The 17,603-nt window shown below is 45.9% G+C and overlaps 1 protein-coding gene across 1 annotated transcript in view; it reads left to right on the top strand.

Annotated features, from left to right (window-relative positions):
• Positions 1-17,603, top strand: part of LOC134072787 (semaphorin-6C-like) — an 84,368-nt gene that overhangs the window by 52,430 nt on the left and 14,335 nt on the right. The window contains exons 4-16 of the mRNA XM_062529631.1: positions 3,737-4,006; positions 6,752-6,866; positions 7,194-7,251; positions 7,754-7,810; positions 8,190-8,291; positions 10,162-10,252; positions 10,548-10,673; positions 10,992-11,080; positions 12,327-12,544; positions 12,825-12,956; positions 14,494-14,649; positions 15,808-15,981; positions 16,383-16,520. Of these exons, the coding sequence (XP_062385615.1) occupies positions 3,835-4,006; positions 6,752-6,866; positions 7,194-7,251; positions 7,754-7,810; positions 8,190-8,291; positions 10,162-10,252; positions 10,548-10,673; positions 10,992-11,080; positions 12,327-12,544; positions 12,825-12,956; positions 14,494-14,649; positions 15,808-15,981; positions 16,383-16,520 (1,628 nt within the window). The 5' untranslated portion in view covers positions 3,737-3,834. The remainder of the gene's footprint in view (positions 1-3,736; positions 4,007-6,751; positions 6,867-7,193; positions 7,252-7,753; positions 7,811-8,189; positions 8,292-10,161; positions 10,253-10,547; positions 10,674-10,991; positions 11,081-12,326; positions 12,545-12,824; positions 12,957-14,493; positions 14,650-15,807; positions 15,982-16,382; positions 16,521-17,603) is intronic.

Raw genomic sequence — 17,603 nt, 5'->3', positions numbered from 1 at the left:
TGAGGGTGCAAAAAAAAAAAAGACCTTTAAGCACATACTGTATGCCGCAGATGCCAAGAGTCCAATCATTCAGTTTCAAAGTCTTGTCAGTCCTTGTCAGTGATCCATCTCCCATTTTTCCCCCTCAAGTCACTGAATCACAAGAGATACTAAGAGGACAGCTGTAGAGGCAAGAAGAAATAACTAACAGAGCAAAACTGCGTCAGCTTTCCAATGTTCTTGAACAGTGCAGACAATAGAGAAAGAGATGTGTATCGTAATAAAGACATTACTCAACCAGAATTACTCACTGGTTAATTTATCACGTAACTGTTCTATATTATATTTAGCTAATTTGATCAAACAAGCCAAATCGTCCTCCAATAACTTGTCTTTATTGTCCAAATGTCTGTATTTTGTCCTGACATGTTGCACTGAGACTAGAATCTTTTGTGTCTGAGAGAGCCTCGGCCAAGGTAGATACCCCTGGCCTTCTGGCAAGAGCACAACATCGATAACAACAAAACACCAAAACAAAGACAAAACAAAGGGATTACTGTACCTCACAGGAACATCATGACAGATTATTGAATCAAACTTTTAAAGCCGTCATGCTTGAACATTTTTTGCTGATCAACAAATCATAAATATCACACCACTCCCGATTGTTTTGTCCCAAACAAACACCGCAGGCCAATAACAGAATATAACACTCATAACTGCAGACCTCCATCCCTGCAGTCTTGACAGAGTGATTGACACAAACCGATTGGGATGCATAAGCACGCCTGCTCTCATCCTGCGCACATCAGGTTGACCTCCACCTAATCGTCTTGATGTTTGGTGCCCATAACTGGGTCTGTTTAGGCGGCCTCTACAGTCTTGCCCAGGCTGTCTGGCTGCCCGCCTAATCCCCCAGGAGGCTATGCATCTGAGCGAGGCTGGGCCGGGCCGGGCCGGTGGTGTCGTGGGGGTTGCCGGAGAGACGTAAACATCGGCAGCCAGCACTAATGATAATCTTATTTTAATTTATGGCTCTGCGATGGCTGCCTGACCTCACGGCTAAGTGCTCGCGACCCCCTCTGCTACCTAAACGAGGCTCGCGAACGCCAGCCGTTATCAGTATCAGGGGGGTGGGGGGGCTGGAGGGCTGGGGTGGGACCGCATCTCTCATTGGTGCTGACTGGTGCCTGCATTAGCGCGGCTAATCCTCCTGCCTGGCCCTGTAGAGTCGTTCACTTTGTCCTTATCTCGGTATAGTCTCGGCCTTGTTTTTGTGTCTCCCCTCTCTCTCTCTCTCTCTCTCTCTGCCTGTCTCTGGATCTCTCTCCCCCGTCTCCGAGTCTCTCATGACTCTCTTTCTCTCTCTCAGTCTGTTGTAAGTCTTTGCCCTTGCAAAACTCATTGAGCGACGACCCGTCTCAGTCTTCGCCAATGATGAACTGAAGGTGCCAGTTCCACTCGAAAAAGCGATTCTCTCATTGTGGTAGTAAAGCCAACTGCATGTACATATTCAGCCCCTTGCTATCGATGGCAATCAGACGCCGGAGTGATGTGGCAGTGGACTGAATATTGAATCCATTTCAAATTTAATAAAAAAAGGGGAATGAGATGGAGAAAATGTAATACAGAGACAATGAATGTCATTGCCCGGACAAGAAATACAAGACAGGTGCTTTTACGGGTGCCATTTGTTGAAGTGTGTGGTTTTTGTCACGCTGAAATAATAGTCGTACTTTTTGAGGCATAGATCGTTTTTTGCCTTCTCATTCCCTTTTAAGGTGCTAGTACCCTTTTGTTTGATGTGTACTGATGTTGTAGTGTTTATCCAGTATCATCAGGTAGCTTAATGCCAAAGAGTCAGAATGATTTTAAGCCCCAAAACACCAACAAAACCTACTTGGATTTGTGAGGAGACAAGGGCAACAAGATATGTCAAAACAAAGCGCTTAAGGATAGCTTAGCATTGCTTGACCTATGACCTTCAGTTCCTGTTTCTGTCATCAGTCTCCCTCTAGGTATTTACATGGGGCCAGACACATGTTTACATGAATGTCAGTGCAGCCATGTGGCTCAGTACGAAGCCTTGGGCACTGTTAGCGTATCTGACAAAAGCCACATACAGATGAGCTAGAATACAGTTGGCCTCAACAGTATTGGCATAGGAGTTTTGATGTCCATTTTGTCATATCAGTTTTTGCTGTTGTGGTACCAAAGTGTGTGTAATATATGGTTTTGTTTAGTTTTATGTTTATCCTTAATAAACACATTATCTTATTTAATGCTGTAAGTAAGTAAAGAATAGCAAAGACAGAATAGTGGTGCCTCATTACTGTTTAACATTGATGGACAAGTGGTTGAAGCTTTTGTTAACCTTGGCATATATTGTGATCTTTGGTATTGTTTAACTTTCATTTTGTTTGAAATAGTTATTGTATTGATTTGAATTACACGGTATTTGTGGACTGTGATGTGAATAGGTCCAGACTTAATAGCAATTTCACAAGACAATAAGTGTGGTTCAAAATTCACCAAAAACTGCATTGCTGCAGACTCATCAAAGCAAAACATTAAATCAATAGTGAGTTTCTGCCCTAAGTGAATTAAACAAAACTGAGCCTGAGGATCTTCCTATGGTCATACGGCGTGAGCCTAGAGTTTACTCCTGAGGAGTTGCCGAGTCAAACTGTATTATACACTCTTATTCACCCCAAAATACATCTTCAGTTATTGAAGTGACAATTACTATGGGGGGGCATGGGTGCAAGGGGCGGTCGCTCCGGGCCCACGGGTGCAAGGGGCTGAATTGTTGTATTTAACGATGCTTATTTGTACTGATTGCTGGATGCCACTAAAGATTCCGCTGGTCTGTAGAGTGCCCTCACAATGAGAGCCTGTCTGTCGTGCTCTATATGCAGCAAATTAAATAGCGCGCAACAGGCATTTTCCCTCTCGTGCTGCTGTCGCGTTTCAGCCAGAGATTCTGTCGGCCATACAGTGATTAGAACTGGTAGAAGTTCTGATGTAAGAAAACCCTTCAAGCATTTCAATTGGACTTCAACTTCTTCATTACATTCAGAGAGATCACTGAGTAAGAAACTTGGACATCTTTGGAGTCTGTTTATATGTTGAACGTCTATGTAAAGGCAGCCTTTCTGTTTGGAGAGCTTCCAAACAGTCTGTGCTTGAAGATAAACTCAGCAGCCAAATCACTCACTTTTTTATTATCACTTTGTTGAGACAATTGTTGGAACCAGTCTTTCCATTTTGACTTATTTTTAGATGCATGTAGGGGTTTCTGTTTGCTACTGAGAATGAACACGCACACACGCACGCACACACACACACACACACACACACACACACACACACACACACACACTCAGATGATCAGACAATGTATATAACCTCTGTACCTTCCTGAACCTGCTGATATGATTGTGCTTAACATAAAGTTGTGGCTTAAATGCATTTGCCTCCAGCCCATGGCAGTTCATTTTTATTTATCCTGGCATTAAATCAATGTAACCTTAAATGAATTATATTGATTTTCATATCGCATGGAGTGAAATGTCAGCATGTCAGTGAATAATCTGACCAAAAAAAAAAAAGCCGAGCTCCTCAAGTGCGCCGATGTCTCTGAGAAGAAAGTCTTAATAAAAACATGTACCCCTTAAACAGTCTCTTCCTCTGCAGTGCGTTGGGCTGTTTCCTTAAGCCCTCTCTCTCTCTCTCCTTCTTCTTTATCTGTTGACAGACAGTGGGAGGGAGACATCAGCAGGTCTTCGCCATGCCGTGCTGAAAAGCCTTTCGACGGACCCTCCTCATCCTCCTCCTCATCATCAGCCACTCGAGATGAGCAGCTCGGCGGCCACCCCGCGGCCCCTCCAGGTGGCCACGCTGCCCGCCTTCCTCCTCCTCCCCCTCTTCCTCCTCCTCGTCCTCCTCTGTCATCGACCCCTGGCCTCGGCGTCGCCCTCCCCCTTCCCCAAGGACCTGGCGGCCCTCAACGTGGTGGGCCCGGAGCGTGAGTAGAATACTACTACCGGCTACCAGATCGGCTCAGCTGGGGGGGTTAAGAGATCAGGGCCGGGTTAGCAGGTCATGGGTAGGGGGTGAAGAGGTCACAGCGTAGGTGGTACTAGATGGTTGAGCGTGTGTGTGCGCGTGTGTGAGTGTGTGTGTGTGTGTGTGTGTGTGTGTGTGTGAGTGTGTGTGAGTGTGTGTGTGAGTGTGTGTGAGTCTGTGTGAGTCTGTGTGAGTTTGTGTGTGTGTGTGTGTGTGTGTGTGTGTGTGTGTGTGTGTGTGTGTGTGTGTGTGTGTGTGTGTGTGTGTGTGTGTGTGTGCGTGCGTGTGTGGTGTGGAGTTTGGCAGCATTATTGCTGGCGTTAGCGCTTTTTTCCTTGAGCTCCAGGAGGGATTAGGGACCCTTCATGCAGGAACGTGCGAGCAGAGGAGGGAGCCGTGGGTTAATCCACTTTCAGCATCTCACGCTCACACCCTCCACATGCCACGGCACACACCATACACACAGCAAAACATACACACACATACATATACACATATACATACACATATACACATGCATACACATACACATGCACATACACATACACATACACATACACATACACATACACATACACATACACATACACATACACATACACATACACATACTGTACACATACACATACACATACACATACACATACACATATACACACACACACACACACACACACACACAAACACACGTACACATACATACTTCCACACAGTGGGACATATGCAAAACTATTTACAGCATATACACATTTTTGAAAATGCATCAGCAGAAACAAATGGCATCTAGTAGTATTGACATGAAACGTAAAAGCCAGCTGATTTATTATGGCCGCATCCCAACTGCTTTGTGGACTAAATGACTTGCGTCACGCAGTGCAACACAGAAAACAAGTTCACAGTGGGCTACACAGAGGCAGAGACCGTCACAAGAGCCTTGAAAACACTTACACTGACCTCTCTCCGTCTCTTTTCTCTCTTAACTCTTCAGGCCCCTCTGTGTATGAAATGCGCCATCAAAGTATGGTCTGGGGACCGATTCGTGGGCTCAGTTCATTTTGAGCGAGCCTGTGGACCCTTCGTCTGATAAGAAAAATAAACACAGCATTCACTTAAGTGTCGAGTCCGACCCGAGCGCACAACTCGCAGACACCTTGCTATCTATTTCCCCCCCTCGCTAAACCTCTCTCCCCGTTGCCCTTCCGCACTGTATCATTTAATTAGCCAAACAGTGAATACGATGACGCTGCGTCTTTGCACGGCTCTAAATTGCTGTCGCTGTGCCAGCGGAGCGAAGGCCCGTGGTGATTATTCGGTGTGTACTTTCTCTAAGTCGTTTAAGGAGGAGCGGAGAAGGAGGCTGGAGGGAAATAAGCATCCCTTCTTTTTTTAAAAAAAGAAAAAAGAAAGAAAGAAAGAGAAATCCTTATCTCGTTCGCCGCTCGGGGACAAATGAAGCAGGTTGCAGACGCAAGCAAACGTATATTGGCATTCAGCTTTGCTCAGTATTTTGTTTCATGCCAATGCACACTCCTACACACACACAAATGCACCTGTCTACAGTACATACATGCACACACACACACTCACACAAGCTCCACTCACACTCACTTTAGCTTGTACCTTATTTTATTTTTTAATTGTTTACGGTTGACCACAGACATTTAGGCAAACTACCAGCCTCTGCTCACACTTATCCTGAGATTATATTTTACTGATGTTTAAATAATTGAAAATAAATTGAAACATATTATTAAATCATTTCACAACAAGTGTAATTGCATTGCTCCTTTTAATTATTGTCGACAAATGGATTGTTTAATAATAAAGTTAATCATGTAACACATTTTGAAGTAGACAGCAAAAAAAAGACAAATGAAAACAAGCATAAAAGAGGGGGAGGAAACAAACAACCTTATGCCTATTGAAGTGTAGAAAAACATAAACCATCCTCAGGTGACAAGGGCTTTTGCGCCAACATGGAAAACGTGATTTCAACTGTTGGCACAGGATTTAGAGGCTTCCATCAGGGAGGCAACATCCCATAGCTATATGAGAAAAGAGGGAGACATTTATCTAGCTGGTTGAGAAACAGCACTTGAAACAGCACACTAAAAGTTTGAATTCCAAACTCTACCAAATACCCAAGCACCGATACAAAGCAAAGTGGTTTGTAAGAATTATAAAACAGTATGATGAACTATACTTTCATATTTTAAGTTCCCACAGTTAAAAAAACCCACTCTTTTAGCGGTCGGTGCACCTCTCCTTCCTCTCCATCTGGGTCTGCAGAAGTCGGGGTTGTTTTGCGACTCCTTCGGCAATCTGGCATTCACATCTTTCTGCCTCTCAGCACAGCTTGTTGATGTGAAAGGAAAGGAATGTGTTTGGACTAACTTCTTCCAATCTCTCTTTGCTTGTTGTTGTCAGACTCTCTCTTTATTTTGGATATGTATCTGATAAGGAAAGAAAGCGAAACAGAGAGAGAGAGAGAGAGAGAGAGAGAGAGATAGAGAGAAAGAAAGACACAGAGAGAGAGAGAGAGAGATAGAGAGAGAGAAAGAGAAAGACAGAGAGAGAGAGAGTGCCAAAATATTGCCTGACGACAAAAAAAAAAGAAAGAAAATATAAGCTGACAAGCCAACAGAGGACAGCGGGATTGTGGGATGCCCAGTCTGAAGCGCCGTGTGTTTTTGTTCCCTTGCAGAGTCCTACCTCTACCCAGGCTTCCAGGGGCTGACCTCCGACAACGACACGGTGCGACTGGGCCTGGACTTCCAGCGGATGCTGCGCATCAACCACATGCTGTACATCGCAGCCAGGTCAGCCAGTGGGCAATGCTGTAGCTTCACCATCAGCATAACATGGGCAGTGATGCAGATGGCAGAGTTAATGGAGTTTTAAAAAACTCATCTCTGCTCGCCTAAAACTACAAATATATCTCGATGACGTGCTAGTCGTTTTGCTCATAGCCGCGGGTCATGGAAAGGTGTCACTCAGACAATTAGAGTGATTCATTGTCTTTGGTTAAAAGAGAAAAGAAAAAAATGCTCGACATCACCACTCACTTAGTTTAAGGTGACGCAGAGATGGAAAAAGTCTAAAATGGAAACCTTTGTGTTGTCTCCCCCCTTCTTCTCCTCCCCCAGAGACCATGTGTTTGCAGTGAACCTCAGCACCACCACAGAGCAGATCGTCCCCCAGCAGGTGAGTCAGCACCTGGCCAAATCCCCTCTTTCTTTCTCTTCTTTTATCTTCTCTCCCCCCTCTCTCTCTCTTTTTCCTTCTCTCTTTCTCTCTCTCCTTCTCTCTTTCTTTCTCTCTCTCTCTCTCTCTCTCTCTCTCTCTCTCTCTCTCTCTCTCTCTCTGTGATCGCTCTAACACACCAACCATATTTATTGTTTTGAGTCAGCCTCTGGATTTATAGAAAGCCCAAAGTAATGAAAAGAAAAGCTGATCTATGCCTTACAAATACACTGTGACTGATGATCAATCAGCTTACTTTGCATGGTAATGTAGACATGTAAAGATTAGATGCAGTAGAATATCCATAGCTGTAAATCATGTTATATGGGAATGTACATACAGTATATCTTCTTGATATGTGCATATATCTATTATTGCACTGTGTCTATCTTGCCCTTACATTGCTTTCTATGTAATACATTCCCGTCGGTGCATTCGTGCATCACTTGTCTACCCCGTGCAGCGGCTGACGTGGAGGTCGAAGGATGTGAAGATGTGTGCGGTGCGCGGGCGAAACAGCGTGAGTCTACCCTATGACCTTCCTCCACCTTCAACGTCTCCAAACAGACGTGCCACTGCTTGCCAACATTATTTAAATACGGGTGGCCGGTGTTTGCCTGTTTGTCCTTGCGCGCTCGCGAGTTTCTCAGGCGAGCCAATGAATTATGGATGTGAAACGGGCTATAGAGACGAGACATATTCCATTCTTCTCCGTGCTTCTGCCTCGTGCGGGACGGTGGTAACCACGTGGTGTGTGTGGGAGCCTAGCATGTCAGCAAGCGCACAGTCAGAAATGGCACAATGGCTCTCTCAAGGAAAATTAGATTAGGTGTGCAGGGGATCCACACACAGAATGCCGTTTGTGTGACTCTCTTCTCTCTTTTTTCCCCCCCCTCCAGGACGAGTGCTATAATTACATCAAAGTCTTGGTGCCCCGGAACGACGAGACTTTGTTTGCATGCGGCACCAATGCCTTCAACCCCGCATGTCGCAACTACAAGGTAGCTACATGGTGTATGTGTGTGTGTGTGTGTGTGTGTGTGTGTGTGTGTGTGTGTGTGTCTGTATCTGTCTGTCTGTGTGCATGGATAGTGGATACTATAGGCCACAGTCTGTAGTGTCACCGTGCTATGGATGTGTGATAAAATGAAATGTTCTTTCCAGCAACTCCTCCTCCTCCTCCCTCGCACGCGCTCACCTTAAGAAGGGAGGTTGAAAGGGAGAATAAAAAGGGCCGAGCTGGCAGTGAGGGATGGAGAATGTCATCCCATCCCTGCCTCCCTGTACTGCTGGAGAAATGGGGGGGTGATTAGAGCCACTCCACAGCAGTGGGAGAGCAGCGCTGCCTGACCAGATGTTGTTTTCACTGCAGCTAGCTGGTGTATTCATGTGTGTGTGTGTGTGTGTGTGTGTGTGTGTGTGTGTGTGTGTGTGTGTGTGTGTGTGTGTGTGAATGCCTGTGTGTGGGTGTTTGTGACCGTGTGTCTGTGTGTGTGTGTGTGTGTGTGTGTGTGTGTGTGGGTTTGTTTGTTGTTTGTGGCTGTGTGTGTGTGTGTGTGTGTGTGTATGTTTGTTTGTAGCTGTGTGTGTATCTATCAAGGTATTTTCTGTGCCGGTGTGTGTTTGTGTGGGTGTGTGGCCATGTGTGCCTGTCAAGGTGTGTTTCTGGGCCTGTGTGTGTGCTCATTGATATACAGTCACATCTGTGTCTAGGAGTGGGTGAGTGTGTGTGCTTCTGTACGTGTGAATACTCTATGTATCCTGTATCTAGATGCATGCATTGCATATGTATGTGTGTGTGTTCGTTGTACAAGCATACGGTTGCTCATTCTAGAGGAAGCGCCCGGCCGGCCGTGTGGTGAAAAAAGGCCGAGTCAAAGCGCCTCTTTAGTCACACGCAGATCCCGTCCCTGGGGATGAAGGCGCGATGGCAGGTGATTTATAGGCGCCCAGGCAGGGGATCAAGCGCGCCCGTGTCTGCAATATCAAATGGACTCGGCTGTGTAGACGATCTTGGGCGACTCTGCGGCTGCACTCATATACAGTATATACGGCATGCTCGAGCATTCAGGGGCTTTTCACAGGCTCCGGTTGCAATGCCCTTTAAAGGTTCCAGATAGTGAACTGCTGATAAAAGCACCAGGAGCTATAGAGAGTGTTTTGTTCGGGAATAAATGTGTGGTAAAGCGTGGAGACATTTAACTTATTGGCCTTATAAAAGATTTAGTGGTTCCATTCAAGGTGTTCATTTAATTGGAGTGGCATGGAGACTTGTTTTACATCCACAGTTCCTGAAATACCTCAAAGCTTTTTTGCATTTTTGTAGTATGTTACAAATAGCCTATCAATAGTCCTTACCTCCATTTTTGACAGCAATTTTAAAAGGATATTGGATTGAATTGAAAAAAATATTACCTTTATTCTGAATAATGTCAGGGTATCATGAAGTCATCATCAAGTTAAGTTAGGGTTTGAGGGTTCAAAGGGGTTGTCATAGCCGTTAATGCTCAAAGAGATCATTTGTTATCTGACCAGAAGCTTGTCAAATAATTCAATTTTTGGTGAAATACATTTTTATTTGATTGTATAGCGTCAATAACAGTTTCAACTGTCTACGGTGCTGTGTGCATTCAAATAGTAGCTGCCCAGTCAGTCAAAAAAAGGCATTTCTTTCTGGTGTGAGGCATATTTTGAAATATATTGTTTCAGTATGGAGGTCCGAGTGGTCTGAAATGATGAGGAAGTCTGTCGCAGCTGATGAGTGGCCATTGCGTATTTTGAAAACATTTTCTTCACATGACTGTGTGCATGTTTGTGTGTTTGAGCGGTTGTACCAGTCTCTCTGTGTCACATCTATCTCTCTCTCTGCAGATGGACACTCTGGACCAGGTCGGAGAGGAGCTGGTGGGTCAGGCCCGCTGCCCGTTCGAGTCCCACCAGTCCAACGTGGGCATTTTTGCAGGTGGGCACCATCACCCTCGCCCCTTTGGCCAGGGCTGTTTAGCCAAGGGGTGTTATAACAATCAAGCTCAGTCCCAACTCTGCCGGTCCCGATAAAGCAGATGCTATTCACATTGTGTTTTTGTCAGTGGAATATCAGTCCTTGTTTATCATGCGCTGCAATATTTCGGTCATTTTTGTTTGTTTGTTTGTTTGTTTTGGTCGGCTCTCTTGTTTGTTTCCCTGCGTGTGACTGTGGGCGGCGTTAATCCATCATGTTTCTCTAACCGACCTGCTGTTCCTCTTCACGCACTCAGGGGGGAACTTCTATTCAGCCACCATGACTGACTTTTTGGCCAGCGACGCGGTCATCTACCGCAGTCTTGGAGGAGAGGGGAGCCCGGTCCTCCGAACGGTCAAGTACGATTCCAAGTGGCTCCGAGGTGGGTAGTCCTCTGCGATCCTTTCAATCATGAGCAAATACATATATTTCAATTTGAGCTCATGCAATTCAATTCCGTACAGTTTCATTCAGTCTAATTTAATGCACTACTGCATAATTGCGTTTGTTCTGCCATTTTAATGTAATTGGTATTGTCACAACGATTGAATTGAAAAATTGAGCGTTACTGTGACCCCACTGCACCTGATGCCCCTGGTGTTCTCATTGGACGACACATGATCTCACTGACGCTGGAACAGTACACTGAGTTTCTCTAGATACTATTCCAACTTTGTTGTGTTTCTTTGCTCTCCCCCAGAGCCTCGTTTCCTCCATGCCATCGAGTATGGCAACTACGTCTACTTCTTCTTCAGCGAGATTGCAGTGGAGTACACCTCTCTCGGCAAGGTGAGAGTACGAGAGAAGCAGAAGAATGAATAAAGATGTGACAGATTGCCTTTCACAGATCTGTGACGTGTGAAAAAAACCGAAAACCCGTCCTCCTTCCAAAAGAGCCCAACAGTGCGCAAACTACAGTACATGACCAATTCTCTTTTTAAAAAAGGACCCAATAACGGCAGACACTGGCACGCATTGTCCATCCTTGAATAATGCACCTCATCTCGAATAGTGCTCCTCATCAACGCTATCTGCACAGCTGCTGCTTCCTAAACAAAGCAGAAGGCCACTTCTGAAGGGGGGGTTTATCGGAAGCTCGTTCTGCCAGACGGAGCAGGCTGTTAAATGAGCCCGGCGCCTGGAGGCAGCTCGCCGACCAGAGGAACAGGATTAATGATGGAGGCTTAGGCAGCCTCCGCCACGTTCACACCGACACAACACACGTCAGGACAACAACAACATCACCTGTCCGTGCCGAGACGTATATATAGTTAATCATTGGGATGGCTGTTCGTCGGGACGGACACGCTGTACTCAGAGGATGCGTTGGCGTTTATTTTTTTGTTTTGTTTTGGGGGGAAGGGGGTTAGCTTCTGTCTGACCTTGGCACTGGCGGCTCTGTGTCTGTCTGAGTCATGAGAGCAGATCTGAACTGTCACTGTCACTCTGCTCGCTTCACCTTTCATTTCTCTACCCACTCACTCCATGGTTGCCTCCTTGTCTTCACTCTCTTTGTCTCCCTTTAACTTCCGTCCTCTCAGTCCGTCTCTCTCTCTCTCACCCCTCTCTGTCTCTCTGTCTCTCTCTCTCTCTCTCTCTTTCTCTCTCTCTCTCTCTCTCTCGCCCCTCTCTGTCTCCTCTCTCTCTCTCTCTCTCTTGCCCCTCTCTGTCTCTCTCTTTCCCTCTTGGTCCCTTTCTGTAACACACACACACACACACACACACACACACACACACACACACACACACACACACACACACACACACACACACACACACTGACACACACACGCACACACACACGTATGCGCGCACACACACACGCATAACATATGTGTTTGTGCCTCCCTCTCACCTTCCTATCTTTTTATTTTGTTTTGCTCTCTCTCTCTCTCTCTCTCTCTCTCTCATACACACATGCTTTCCTGCTTACTCTCTTTCCATGTTCTCACTAAATCTCTGTTTATCCCTCTCTCTCTCCCTCTCTCTCTCTCTCTCCCTCTCTCCATCTCTATCCTCTGTGGCGTGTATTCAGGTGGTGTTCTCGCGGGTGGCGCGCGTGTGTAAGAACGACGGCGGTGGCTCGCCGCGGGTGCTGGACCGCTACTGGACGTCCTTCCTGAAGGCGCGGCTCAACTGCTCGCTGCCCGGCGACTCCTTCTTCTACTTCGACGTCATGCAGTCGCTGAGCAACGTGCTGCAGATCAACCAGCGGCCGGCCGTCATCGGCGTCTTCACCACACAGATGAACAGGTGCACGAAACCACTCATACACATATAGAGAATGAACACACACACACACACACACACAAAAATATTTACCGGTATACAGTATGTGGACACACACAGATATTTTACCTGACAGTCACTTTTGCAGTCATGCTCTGTTGGAAATGAAGATAGCTTTTTATTCTATCACACGGTTTAGTTTGCGGTGGCTATACAGTAGATGCATAGGGCATGAATAGGAAGCCTACAGACACACAGAGAGCCACATAGATCAGCCATCTGACAAGTTCATTATTCCTTGCAGTATACCCGGCTCAGCTGTGTGTGCGTTCTACATGGACGACATCGAGAGGACCTTTAATGGGAAGTTCAAGGAGCAGAAGACCAGTGAGTCTGCCTGGACACCAGTGGCCGAGGAACAGGTGCCCAAACCCAGGTACGAAGCCCCTGCCAAAATCAGTGCCCCGGGGGGGAAATAAAATAAAACACGAGAAGTGCAGCACATAATGTTCTTTTCCATTTACGAGGAGCGCTTCTTCTGTCCTGTCATAAAGTACCCGAGAAGCCATGTAGACAATAGTTTTTAAATGGAACGTCTTAAGTGCTTTTTTTTCTTCTCATCTCTCCGTCTTTTAAAATTTCAGCCACCTCAGTGACGTGTGAGGCTAAACCGCTAATGAGAAAGTGTTTGCATAGCACCTCTCTCACTCTTCCACATTATATACTAATCCTGACAAAAAGGGAAGCTTAATAGCCCGAGTTGTCGGTTTAATGCTTATCATTTCATTCATGCTCTTAGTCGGAGTCACTTGAGTTCACTGTTAATTCGCTAACAGCGAGGAAGGAGACTTCATTCCCCTCTCAGAGGGAGCTTGGGAATTACATACTCTGTTTTAACTTTGCCTGAGGGCACGTTCGGGAGTGTCAAAGGGGAAGACATTTATTCCTTTTTACACCTATACCCTACAACCACCTACAGAGTGCATTATTCAGTGCTATGTTAATCGCTTGGATGATCACATAAAAAAAGAGAAAAGCAAGGGCACTTCAGCAAGCAACTCTATGTAAATATATTTTTTTGCTTTGTTTAAGGAGGGACATAAGACTCTGTCGGTTCAAACGAGACCCAAGTGACACAGGAAGAATTAGCTTGATTGCCAGGGAGCGTTGAATTGTTGTCAAAATATATACCCGCCTTGTTTGTAAGTGTCTGCAAAGTAATTGAACGTGAGTGCCCTGTCCAGCAGGCTGCAGGCTAAACACAATAGCGGTCAGATCCTGTCTTGGTGTCCACAGAGCTTTAAACGTGTCGAGCCGAAGCTGAACTGGGGCCTCCCGAGGCTAATTGCGCTGTCATTATTTAGGCCGTCAACATTAAATTACAGTGATTAATCTTGCACGCTCCATTCTTTGACCATTGGTAATTGCTGATTGAGAGATTGTAATTGAGAACAGCATGCAGACAGCTTCTGTGTCATCCTTATCGAGATTCATTTGCGAAGAGTGCACACAGGGAATTTTAAACATCGGACAATGCCGTTCTGGAGCCGCTTTTTGTTTTGCCGTTTTTTCTCTTTAACAGATTAGATTGTATAGATTTATGTCTCTCTCCATGATGAATATTACTTGACATATGACGAACATAACTTCATTAGGTTCTAGATATGCGCTGCCAATACTGTAAATAGATGTACTCTTTAGCACTTCTTTGGAATAATAAAGTGATAAAAGATTAATTAACGATAATTAGTTCCTACACTTAACCCTTTCATCGTCATAATGTAACTCACTCATAGGTCGAGATGTTGTTTTCCCTTAATCTGAACGTGTCCAACTTGCCACGTATACGAGTATTATTCCTGGAGAGTATTCAAGGCGACTCATGTGTCTGAATTGGTTCCGCATGGTGCGGCTGCATTTGTCATCTGCCTCTGACATCATGCGATGACCTCATTTCCTGCTTGTTCGCCCAGGCCTGGCTCGTGTGCGGGAGACGGCCCCGCGGCCGCCTACGCCTCGTCCACCAGCTTCCCCGACGACATGCTGACCTTCATCAAGTCCTACCCGCTGATGGACGAGGCCGTGCCCTCGGTGGGCGAGCGCCCGCTCTTCGTCCGCTCCGCCAGCAGGTAGCCATGACCGCTCACTCACTCTGCCCCGCACGCACACACACACACACACACACACATAACCTACAACACACACACACACACACACACACACACACACACACACACACACACACACACACAGATCTCTCTCTCTCCCTCTTTCTCTCTCTCTCTCCCTATTTGTCATGCACATACACACCTGCTACCTGTCCCCTGCCCAGTAACTCCCACCAGTCCACTTCTCTTTTATCTCTCGCCACCACACACACACACACACACACACACACACACACACACACACACACACACATGATCTCTCATCACCAGGCCTACCCCTGCTCCTGTTGCTCCTGTCCTAGGGAGGTCAGGTGAGCGTAGTATTCTCTGTGGAGTAACCATAGTAGGGCTCAGCTGTTGTGGCATGGCAGAGAGGGCTGTGTTCCTGGCACTGTATGATGACATGGAAGAGAGGACTGTGTCCTTGGCACTGCAGTACCCTTTTAGACTGCATCGTCACTTAAGCCTCTCTTAGATCCTTGAAAAGCGTCTCCTTATTAAGGTTAATCATGGCATAAGCTATGTTTGTTGTCATTATTTGTAGAGCAATATTTAATATGTAATATTGCAAGGTTCCCACGGGTCATGGAATTTCTGTAATATCATGGACATTTGATAGAGTCTGTTCCAGACATCAGTCATAGAATTGTATCATTTGTGGGGCAAAGTCATGGAATATCAAAATACCAAAATACATTAATGCAAATATTAGGTCCATGCAGAATGTATGTTTATCAGGTAATTAGCTTCCCTGCTTGTTTGAGTGGTTGTGGTTAGCCCAACTTATTCAATGACCATTTATTCATTTCCCACTCAAAGATTCTTGAATGCTGCGCGGCTACTCTTTGATCGATTTATTGATCGATTCTTTCCATAGTACAGTAGGTCATGGAATTCAGGTTTTTCATCAGGGAAGAAAAGTCAAGGAATTTTTATATCTGACTTAAGAGTTGGAACTCTGATATTCGAATATATATCAGGAATATTTGCATACTGTATGCATCATCATGATTGTGTTGTAGGCATATTGTATACGTGTCTTTTAGCATTATGGAAAAAATGATCTGTGTTTTGGTGGTGACAGTTTTTTACAATCTGAGAACGTCTTGATCTCCGCAGGTACAAGTTGACCCAGATGGCGGTGGACACATCTGCCGGGCCCTATAAGAACCGCACCGTGCTGTTCCTCGCCTCCGAGGACGGACACGTTCTCAAGGTCTTGGCGAGCACCGACCCCAACGCCACCTCTGGCTCCACACTTCTGGAGGACATCGACGTGTACAACCCCGCCAAGTGAGTTTTCGCACCTGAGCTTGTGGCTCGGAAGTTACTGTACGCCACCTTGGCATGGCCAGAAATAACTAGCCTGGGTGAGGTCGAAGCACAACTGTACTGTCCACCTCACAGTTCCCAGTCCTCACGGGGATCCAAGTTCTGGCCTGAGGTCATTTCCCCATTTCTCTCTCTATTTCCTGTCCACTTTTCACTGCTCTGTGAAATAAAGGCTAAAAAGCCATAACACACACACACACACACACACACACAAACACACACACACACATACAGTATATAACATGTAGCCTAAAAAGGAATAACTAGCCTGTAGAGGAAAGATTCTCATTCTGTCCGTCTGTGACACAGTGCTTGCCTGTGTCGTGAAGTATTTACGCTCTTTGCGGATCCTGTCTGTCCAGGTGTGATGTCCAAGGGGACGACAGGAGGGTCCTGGGTCTTGAGCTGGACAAGGAGCACCACGCCCTGTTTGTAGCCTTCTCCACCTGTATCATCCGAGTCCCTCTCAGCCGCTGCAACAACTACGGCACCTGCAAGAGGTATGGAACTCCGCCAGGGGGGGGGACATGAAATGACTGCTCATGTTTTTTGCACTTTTACATAAATGAAAGGGTTTATGGTAAACAAATCTCAGCAGAGCCTAAAATCACTATATTTGTCATTATGATCTTGAGGGTTTATGGTAAACAAATCTCAGCAGAGCCCAAAATCACTATATTTGTCATTATGATCTTTGGCTTTATCAACACAATCATAATAATGTTCTGTTTCTCGGGGTAAGAACTTTGACAAGATGGCAAACACTTTGTCATCTAGAACACTAGCCGTCATCTATTAAGAAATGTTCCACAACAGTGGTTTATGTGACTCAGTCAGATTTCATCTGAATATTACTTTGTGACTTCTATTATTTTCTGTCACTCACTACAGCTTCCAGTAAAAACTGCCAAATCTCTCTTTTTTAAAAATCTCTCAAAACAAGAGTGGGAAGAGAAAGTTTATTTATGATGTGCTCATTGTGAACTTTCTTAAAAGCCACAGAGAGCTTCCAAGAACCTTCCTTCTAGAAAAGGCAAGATGTGTAGGTGGGGGCTAGTGTGTTTGTCTGTGTGCATGCATATGTGTGTGTGTGTGTGTGTGTGTGTGTGTGTGTGTGTGTGTGTGTGTGTGTGTGTGTGTGTGTGTGTGTGTGTGTGTGTGTGTGTGTGTGTGTGTGTGTGTGTGTGTGTGTGTGTGTACGCGATTGTTTTGGGGGGTGGGGAGTAGGAGGTTGGCAGTCGAGAAGAAATAGCTTTAAATGACATCTGAAGACGAGATGTAGACAGGAAGTCACTCGGCAGACAGCGGCGTGACAGGCTCTCTTGCTGAGAGGTCTCTGTTGTCTGTGTCCCAGACGAGCTGTCAAGGTAAGCTGGAGGAAAGAGTGGTAGGCGGAGGAGAAAGACAAGGGACTAGCTCGCTAGCTCGCTCGCTCGCCGCTTCCCTTTTTTCCCCCCCTCCGTTTCCCGAGTCGTGCGCCAAGAAATACATGTGCCCATACATTATTGTCGTTATACCCTCGGCTGCCTATTGTGAAGAGATATGGAGCCGTATAAAATGGATTCTCTGGTCCCAGGGGTGCG

The sequence above is a fragment of the Sardina pilchardus genome, chromosome 24 (assembly GCF_963854185.1).
Source record: "Sardina pilchardus chromosome 24, fSarPil1.1, whole genome shotgun sequence".
Lineage (NCBI taxonomy): Eukaryota > Metazoa > Chordata > Actinopteri > Clupeiformes > Clupeidae > Sardina > Sardina pilchardus.
This window is presented reverse-complemented; position numbering and strand designations above follow the sequence as displayed.